This window comes from Anolis carolinensis, unplaced genomic scaffold (genome assembly GCF_035594765.1).
Source record: "Anolis carolinensis isolate JA03-04 unplaced genomic scaffold, rAnoCar3.1.pri scaffold_8, whole genome shotgun sequence".
In the NCBI taxonomy this organism is placed as follows: domain Eukaryota; kingdom Metazoa; phylum Chordata; class Lepidosauria; order Squamata; family Dactyloidae; genus Anolis; species Anolis carolinensis.
In genome coordinates, this window is record NW_026943819.1 from 108,425 (window position 1) to 118,012 (window position 9,588).

Consider the following 9,588-nt stretch of genomic DNA (forward strand, 5'->3'; position numbering starts at 1 on the left):
TTTATGTGTTGCCACCGTAAATAATTCCCCGGCAAATCCTCCCTGATACGTCCCGACACTAATCCCTTTCCTCCAACGGAATATTCATGAACAGCTCGCCGCTCTCCTTCCTTCCTTTTTTCTTTCTTTCTTTCTTTCTTTCTTTCTTTCTTTCTTTCTTTCTTTCTTTCTTTCTTTCTTTCTTTCCTTTTTTATAATAAACCAGCTGTGCCCAGCCACGCGTTGCTGTGGCATTGTCTGGTGGTGTCTGTATTTTATAGGCAGTGTGGAAGAGGCCTAAGTGAAGCCTAACTTTGCCTGTTCCCTGGGCTGAGTGGGTTGCTAGGAGACCAAGTGGGCGGAGCTTAGCCTTCTAACTGGCAGCAATTGGATAAAAACAATTCTTCCTCTCCCTCTAATTAGGACTTTATTTTTCTTTTCTTTTTGTTGTATCAACCTAGAGGCGTGGATGAGGGGTTGTGCTTTCAATTTTCGAGGTTGTGGGGTGTTTAGTTTTGTTGTTTTGTCAGTCGCCAAGATTCCATCACTCTTTTATATATATAGATAATATTCTGCACAGATTTCAATACCGAGCTTCTAAATAGCTTGAAACTTTTGGGCAGCTAAAACTAGCAAAGAGGACAAAGGGAGATGGAGGGAGACAAGAGGGCGCATCTACACGGTAGATTTGATGCAGTTTGGCTGCTTTAGCCTTCTCTGTAAACTACAGCTCCCAGGATTACATTGCATTGAGCCCCGGCAGCTAAAGTGGTGTTGAACTGCATTAATTCTAGTCTGGACGCATCCATAATTATAGCACTATAGATCCACTTCAGTTGACGTTGTGACATGCTGCTGTTGCTCTGTTTTGAGCCTGTTGCATCCCGCTTCGAGCCATAAGGAGAGGCAGGTAACTATCACCATCATCATTATTATCGTCATCATGATAATCTCACACCATAATTATTATGTTCACAAACATTTTCACCACCACCATTATCGTCACCATCACTGATCATTACCACCATCATTGTCACCACCATCATTATAATCATCATCACCGTCACCATTAGCATCACTATCATCATCACTACCATCACCATTTTCCTGCTTCTTAGCAAGGGGTTGGACTGGATGGCCCATGTGGTCTCTTCCAACTCTACTATTCTATGATTCTATGACCACCACCACCATCTTAATCGCCATAATAATTGCTATCATCCTCACCAACATCCTCACCATCATCACCACCATCATAATTGTCATCATAATCACCACCATCACCATCACCCCCACCATCATCATTATTATCACCATCTTCATTATTGTCACCACCATCATCACCAACATTATAATCATCACCATCACCGTTAGCACCACCATCACCACCACCGTAATTGCCCTAATAATTGCTATCATCCTCACCAACATCCTCACCATCATCACCACCATCATAATTGTCATCATAATCACCACCATCACCATCACCCCCACCATCATCATTATTATCACCATCTTCATTATTGTCACCACCATCATCACCAACATTATAATCATCACCATCACCGTTAGCACCACCATCACCACCACCATAATTGCCCTAATAATTGCTATCATCATCACCAACATCCTCACCATCACAATTGCCATCATAATCACTATCACCACCACCATCATTATCATCACCACCACCATCATGATCATCCTTACTGTCACCCCCATCTTCACCATCATCGTTATAATCATTATTGCCATTGCCATTGCCCTCACCATCACCTTAAGGAGTCCTGAGATCCAAATTAGGAGGATTGCAGTTGGGAGCTACACGCATGCAAAAGCCAAGATTAAAAGATAGGACCAGGCCATGCACAATATTAAAGCTATTTTTAAAAAAAGCAGACCTAAGAAAGAGTGAAATGTGTTTTTAAAAGCTATTCAGTGAAAACAATGCAGCGGTGCTCTTTACGGCTCGATTTCAGAGCAGGCCTTTGTGCCGTTTTGGGGAGGTTGAGCCGAAAGGAGCCCAACCCACGTTAAGACGTCCATCAGCCTCTTCTGATCCAGAAGATTTGGGGAGCGGGGTTTGTTTGCTTTATCCTTATGCTTGATGTTGGCCTTAATTCCCGGTCCCTCCGTTGCATGCGTTTTGCAAAGAGGTTTGTGCGGCTTAAGGTTCATCTGAACGAAAACAAGGAAGAAAGCTGAGAAATCAATTGATTGTTTAGCTGCCTGTTTAAGGGAGGGAGAAAAGGTCCGGCATGAAAGGAAACCTTTGAGGATGAGGCTCAAGGGAAGGAAGGTGGGTTCTGGTGTCGCTCCAAGGTCTACTCCAGATTCCTTCTGCACTAGGCAACAACAACAACAACAACAAGCTTTTATTTCTTGCCCACCTCTCCTCACAGCTCAAGGGATCCCCTTGGCAACATTCAGTGGAGACCTTGGCTTCGTAGTTCTGAAGGGGACAAGGACCTAAATGTGAAGCATCAGTATATTAAGATTGGAAGATCTGATTACTAAATGGTCTTTCTTAGTCACGTAGAAGAAATCAGTTGAAGGGTCTGCTGATGAGACATAGATCCAGCCAGGAAGGAGGCTCATGCAAGAAGACACCGGGTGGAGAAGGCAACGCACACCCTTACCTCCACGCCCGTATGGGGATCCCTGATCTACACGGTGGGATGAATGCAGTTTGGCAGCACCTTGAGGGTCACGGCTGAGGGCAACGGGACAGCGGCCTCTGGCATAGGGTGAGGCGTTGGCCTCGTTGTCAATTGAGACTAAAGACTGTATAGAATTGCAGCCTCATATCACTGAGGTATGGCAGTTGAAGTGGTGTCAAAGTGGGTTAATCCTGCAGTGTAGACATACCCTCAGCCACCACCAAGGGATCCGCAAAGGGCTCCAGGGCTGCACCCCACTCCCCTTCTCAAGTAGCTTCATCACTCCTCCGTCATTTGGTCTCACCAACCGAGCTTCTTGCTTCATTGCACTTTGATTCTTTGGAAAAATGGGAGGAAAATAAATAAAAAAAGTCCGACCTTCTTGTGGATTTGTTTTCTCAAGAAGAAGAAGAAGAAGAAGAAGGAGAAGGAGAAGGAGAAGAAGAAGAAGAAGAAGAAGAAGAAGAAGAGAAGGAGGAGGAGGAGGAAGAAGAAGAAGAAGAAGAAGAAGAGGAAGAAGAGGAAGAAGAAGAAGAAGAAGAAGAAGAAGAAGAAGAAGAAGAAGAAGAAGAAGAAGAGGAAGAAGAGTCGTCTTAAAAGGAGAGGAAGAAAGGCAGGCAAGCCCGACTGCCAAGCCCTCATCGCTGGCACCACCCTTTCCCTTCTCCGCCTCCCTCCCCGAAACAACTAACCACAGATCAAGGAGAGGATGGGGAGCCTTCAATGCGCTGCCATGTTTTCCTGACAATGTCTTTGCCGGTTGCTTGCCTTTCTTCTCGGCTCCCTCTCATCTCCGGGATTGAAGGGAAACAGAAACAAGCCCACGCCGCTCGTCTGCCTTTTCGGTTTTGTTCCAAATTTCGAACCCCCGCCCCCCACCCCAATTTCATTTCATTTTGGGGAGATTTGGAAGGGGTCGTTTAGATTCATAATTTGAAATCTAGAGTTTTGCTATTGTTTTGGTAAGTTTCACTCCATTGACACCAATGTGGAAATTTGCGAGGCTCATTCCTCTGTCATTTTTATCGCTATCGGGATGGAACTTGCCATGCTTGTAGGCCACATTTAAAGCTGCAAGTCTGTCAAGTTTCAGAACATTTTGGTGATCCAATGATTTTTAGGAAATTTTTAAAGTTTTTACTAATAGAATTTCTTTTTAGAAAACCCCTAACGAGGTATCCCCAAAGACAGAACGTGAGGGGGGCATTGTTCTTGCCAAGTTTCAGAAAGATCCTTTGCAGAAAGTCACATGACCGGCTTTTCACATGACAAGCAAAAAATGGCATGCGGCTGCCCATGTCAATCACAAAACACCGGCACCCTTAATTTTGTAATGACTTTTGAAACATTTTTAATTGGTCGCCCTGATAAATACATTTAAAATGGAATGTATATAAAACAGGTATAGAAACCATATGCTGATCAGCATTTGGCAGGCTTGCTAACAGGCTGGTTTCCCGTTTTATGAAGTGCAGCTGAAGCATCTTTTGCACAAGAGATTGGTGTAAATGCCTAAAACAGCCACTAGAGGGCGTTTATGAAAAAATTGGTGAGCCCAACATTGAACCCCTTTTAATAATAATAATAATAATAATAATAATAATAATAATAATAATAACTTTATTTTTATATCCCGCTCCCATTTCCCCGAAGGGACTCGGGGCGGCTCACATGAAGATGAGCCCAGTATCAACATACATTAAAACACAATCCATAATTTAAAAACAATATAAAACAATAAAAACAGATAGTATCTTCATGGGGAAGGAAGGTTTAACAAAGATCACTGTCACTTTTAAGTTCACTAGAAAGCTGAATGAAGTGACTTGATAGTATGACAATGTGGGCCTTATTCCAGCATTGCTCACACAGTAGGATTCAACATGCAAAGGATGAGAATATCTACCCTCTCTTGATCATGTTGTCACTTTCTTCACATGGAAATGCATTTAGTTTGAAGACCAGATGCTCTTGTTCATACTCCATCTGATCAGAACCCTGAAAAATTCCCATTCGTGCTCCCTATTCATGTTCCTTGTGTGTTCTTTCTCAAACAGGTACAGGTTGCATATCCTTTTCTTTATATAGGATTTTGAAATACAGTATACTTTAGAAATAGCTTTTGAGGTCAGGATCAAACGCATTAGACCACCAAGAGGACTAGTAGCCATACTGGCATTTATTGGTGGTGGTGGTGGTGGGGGGGGTGAACAGAGGCTGAGGGTTAAAAGGAGCTACAGAAAGGAGTTCTAGTTTGGGGAAATGTACGGGAAACCACCCTAGTTGAGCCCCCCACCCCAACCCCTCTCCCTACAAGTGGCTTGGACTCTGACGTGGCCCCCCATTTCCTTTCTCCGTTGTTCCCATCATGGCCTGGAAACCCCTTCTCCGCCTCTTTCCCCGCAGCTCTATCAGCCTGGCCTCGCTTTCTTTCAGAGCGGCCCTTTCCCGGTGACCTGGCTTTTACCTTTATCAGCTTATTTCACACATAATCACCCGATAATTAAAGAAAGATGTAATTGCGGAGAGATGAGTGTCAGAGGGACATGGGAGGCCACGCGGCAGAGGTGTGTGTGTGGTGGTGGTTGGGGGGGGGGGGGGCAAGACGGACTTCCATTCTGTTCCGGAGGAAAAGACCACCGGAAATTACAGACGGGGTGAAGGGATCCACGGGCACGGGTTCCTCCGTTGTGGGGGTAATATTGCACCGTTATTTCAGTTTGACATCCATTGCAAAATTCCTAAGAAAAGAGGAATGATATACAAATTGAATTCTGTTTTTTTTTTTTTTTACCGCTATTGCATTTCATCAATCCAAGAACTATTACATTTGCTGAAGTTACGGCAACAGAACCCCGAAGGGAGATGTTGACAAGCTGGAAAGAGTCCAGAGGAGGGCGACTAAAATGATCAAGCGTCTGGAGAACAAGCCCTATGAGGAGCGGCTTAAAGAGCTGGGCATGTTTAGCCTGCAGAAGAGAAGGCTGAGAGGAGACATGATGAGGGCCATGTACAAATACGTGAAGGGAAGTCATAGGGAGGAGGGAGCAAGATTGTTTTCTGCTGCCCTGCAGACTAGGATGCAAGGGAACAACAACAACAACAACAACAACAACAACAACAACAACAATAATAATAACTTTATTTTTATACCCCACCTCTATCTCCCCAAAGGGGACTCAGGGAGGCTTACATGGGGCCAAGCCTGAATAAAAACAATAGCAATACAATGGCTTCAAACTACAGGAAAGGAAGGAGATTCCACCTGAACATCAGGAAGAACTTCCTCACGGTGAGAAGGGCTGTTCAGCAGTGGAACTCTCTGCCGCGGACTGTGGTGGAGGCTCCTTCTTTGGAGGCTTTTAAGCAGAAGCTGGATGGCCATCTGTCGGGGGTGCTTTGAATGCAATTTCCTGCTTCTTAGCGGGGGGTTGGACGGGATGGCCCATGAGGTCTCTTCCAAATCTACTATTCTATGATTCTATGAAAGATAAAAGTCACACAAAGCAAATCTGCCATCGCAAAGAAACATGCCATTGCTATTCAGGGCCAACAAGAAGAGGTTTGGGAACTTTAGCCAATGTAATAGTTTTTGGATTGATAAAAGGTTATAGTGCTCAAAAACCAGAATCCAGTGTGTCCGGATCTGGTCCAGAGCCCAGTGTTTTGAATGGGAGCGCTCTCTGGCTCTCGCCTGGCCCACCTTCTTGCGTTGCGAGCCGTCCATCCGGTCACGGCTCCTCTTGCTGGATTTCTTGCTTTAGGGGCGGGATTCCTGCTCTTCGGGGCAAGAGAGGCCTTTGGCCACGATCCGGGGCCCGGGCGCCTGGCGCTGTCCATCTCGCATGTGCCCGGGCCCCGCTCCCACCTTCGCCACCCCTTCCCACAATGAATGTGGCTGTCATTCATGTTTCATTAGAGTAAGTGCCTTAAAAACAGATTAGAGGCTCGGCTAATTTACTCATTAGTAAAAGGAAATTAGCCATTTGAGATCTACTCTAATAAAATTAGCCTGGTGACAAATGCTTTGTTGCTGTGTTTATTACATTACGGTGCCGGCTGCATTTCAAAAGCAACAACAAGGCTTCTGGAGAGGGGTCCGTGGCGCCACGCTTTGCCCTTTGGTTTCTGAATGGACTTTGGGGCCATTTCCTTCCCCGTCTCCTTGGAAAATTGAGGAAGAGGAAGAAGAAAATATGAGGGGCAAGCAGCGGGCGTTGCTAACGATTGTACGGGAGAAGCACAACCTGCCATAGAGTCATGGAAGCAAAGAGACGGAAGAGGCCCAAGCGGCACCCACTCCAATCTCCGTCTCCAGAACAGGGACATCCACACCAACACGAATGGCAATCTACATCTATACACATAATAAGAGTGAAAACGTGTCTGTGTGAATGTGGCGCAGGTGTCCACTTACAAAGCAGCCTCCCTCCCACCTCCACAAATATCTATATTTCTCACCGAGCAGGAGACACCCATGGCCCTCCCTCCACCGACATGCAGCTTACAGTGAGCGCCATGAACACGTAGCCCAAACCCTGCCCGTGCCCCCCACAAGCACCACCCTGCCCCCCGCCCAAGGGAAGGCTTCCATGTGGGACCATCTCATCCTAGATGTTCTGTTTTTCCTCCAGAATGGACACCCCAGGGTTCCTTCATTTGCATGACCCCGCCCACTGCCTCTACCTTAACCCTTTCCATTTCTATTCTATGGCACACAGCAAACAGAGGAATTGATTAGCAACTGATCAAGAGGTTTGGAGAGAATTCACCAGGATTGACAGGAGTTGCACTTGGCCTACATCCAGAGAGCACTCTGAACCCAACCTACGATGGATCCGGACCAAACTTAAGTGACGTTATCTAGCATCCCAAAACAAACAATGCCTTCTTCTAATAACTCGGGCACCGCCGGGTCCTCAAGCTAGTCTATCATAAAAGTCAAAGCATCTATCTGTCTGTCTGTCTGTCTGTCTATCTATCTTGTTAATGTGGGATTTGTGTATTGGCAGTGTTTAAATGAAATTTGTGTCTAGCATGTATTTCATGTATTGCATCATCCAGAGTATGCTATAGTCTGTAAAGAGTTAATGACTGAGAAGCTGTGTTGACCTTGATGTGTCTGGGGAGTATCCAGACTCAAGTGTGTTTGTACATTACTGATTGCGTTAGTTGAGATCTTGCTCTGTTCTAGTTTGTGAAAGCCAAGCCTGTGTTCGTCTGCAAGTCTGTTTTGTCTTGTATAGTAAAACTTTGTATATATTTTTAACATCGTTTCTGACGTCTCTTTGTTCTGCGCTCCATTGACAACATACAACTGCTGCTACGCTGCGAATTACTCTGACATATCTATCTATCTATCTATCTATCTATCTATCTATCTATCTATCTATCTATCTATCTATGCAATTTCCAAGATGGCCCCCACTTTCAGAGAACACTGTAACTTCTGCCAACAACGGATCTGGACCAAACTTGGCACGCAGAAATTACTGGTGAGGTTGGAGGGGGCGGCATTTGGCTTCCTTCCTTCCTTCCTTCCTTCCTTCCTTCCTTCCTTCCTTCCTTCCTTCCTTCCTTCCTTCCTTCCTTCCTTTCTCTCCTCTTCCTAAAGATGTCCTTTGCAACCTAACGGCCAGCCCTTCCTCCTTCCTCCCCCCCCCTCTCTCTCATTCTCTCTCTCTCTCTCTCATTCTCTCTCTCTCTCATTCTCTCTCTCTCTCTCTCTCATTCTCTCTCTCTCTCCGCCTGTCTCCTCCCTTCCGTCCTGGAACAAATCACGGTCCTGGATCACAGCCGATGTGTTTATCCCAAGAGAGATGACTCTGAATATTAGAATGTCAAAACCGAGCACATTTGCAATGCGTTACTGTCAAAGAGGAAATAAAAAGGGAGTTTGGCTTATTTAATTTAGTGCCAGAGTCTGTTCAGGAGAGAGAGAGAGAGAGAGAGAGAGAGAGAGAGAGAGAGAGAGAGAGAGAGAGAGAGAGGGAGGAAAGCAAAAAGAAAGAAAAGAAAGGAAGGAAGGCACAGATGGGGACAGGGTTTTGCAATTTCCTGCTTCTTGGCAGAATGGGGTTGGACTGGATGGCCCATGAGGGCTCTTCCAACTCTACTATTCTATGATTCTATGATTCTATGACTCTGCTGCTCGGATTGGAGGAACAGTGACTGACGGAGGGAGCCTTGGGTTTGGGGTCACCATCCGGTGTCCGGTTCAGGATTGAGCTTGACCAAGGATCAGGCTTGTGCAATCAATGGGAAAGGGTTTCGATGCTCATTACAAAATTGGGGAGGGGTCCGAATAATTTTTGAGGGTGTTTCTGAAATTGTGCACCTATTTTTTGCAACTATAATAAAGTAATGAATTTTTCATTACTTTTTCGGTTATGTAATTGAGCACCTGGGGAGTGTCCCATCTGACGTTTCTCCTGGTTGGAGTTCATTGTGTTAGTTCTGGCCAATCCGCTCTCCAACCCGCGGAGGTCGTTCGGAATCCTGACCCCGTCACCTGGAGCGTCAGCTCTCCCTCCCAACGTGGTCCCGCCTGCAAACGTGGTTAGCCCGCCCTCTCAACCGCCATCCAAGCCATTAATGAAGATGCTGAACAGAACTGGACCCAGGACCGAACCCTGCAAAACTGGCCTGATTTGCAAAAGTTTGAGCTAAAATCCAGGGTAGATTGAGCCCTCACCGAGCCCATAGCTATAGTAGTTGCACAGGCCACCTCTTTGACTTGAAACATTGCACTATATTCCTCTGCCCGAAAGCATCTTAGAATATAACATTGTATTTTAGTTCCAGTGGTCCCTCCAGGCCATCCTCTCCTCCATCCCAGTGGTCTTTTTTCTTTTTTCTTTGCAGATTCATATGTTATTTGAGTGATTATATTCCTTCTGCTTATGTGATTGTTTTAGTCAATTGCTATGTCTTGTTTTTGTTTTTAATT

At 45.4% G+C, this 9,588-nt stretch overlaps 1 protein-coding gene across 1 annotated transcript in view; it reads left to right on the forward strand.

The window, feature by feature from the left end:
- The window catches only part of rexo2 (RNA exonuclease 2), a 32,119-nt gene extending 24,211 nt beyond the window's left edge, over positions 1 to 7,908 (forward strand). Inside the window, exon 7 of the mRNA XM_062960825.1 lies at positions 7,361 to 7,908. Within this exon, the coding sequence (XP_062816895.1) occupies positions 7,361 to 7,376 (16 nt within the window). The 3' untranslated portion in view covers positions 7,377 to 7,908. The remainder of the gene's footprint in view (positions 1 to 7,360) is intronic.
- The last annotated feature ends 1,680 nt before the right edge of the window (positions 7,909 to 9,588 follow it).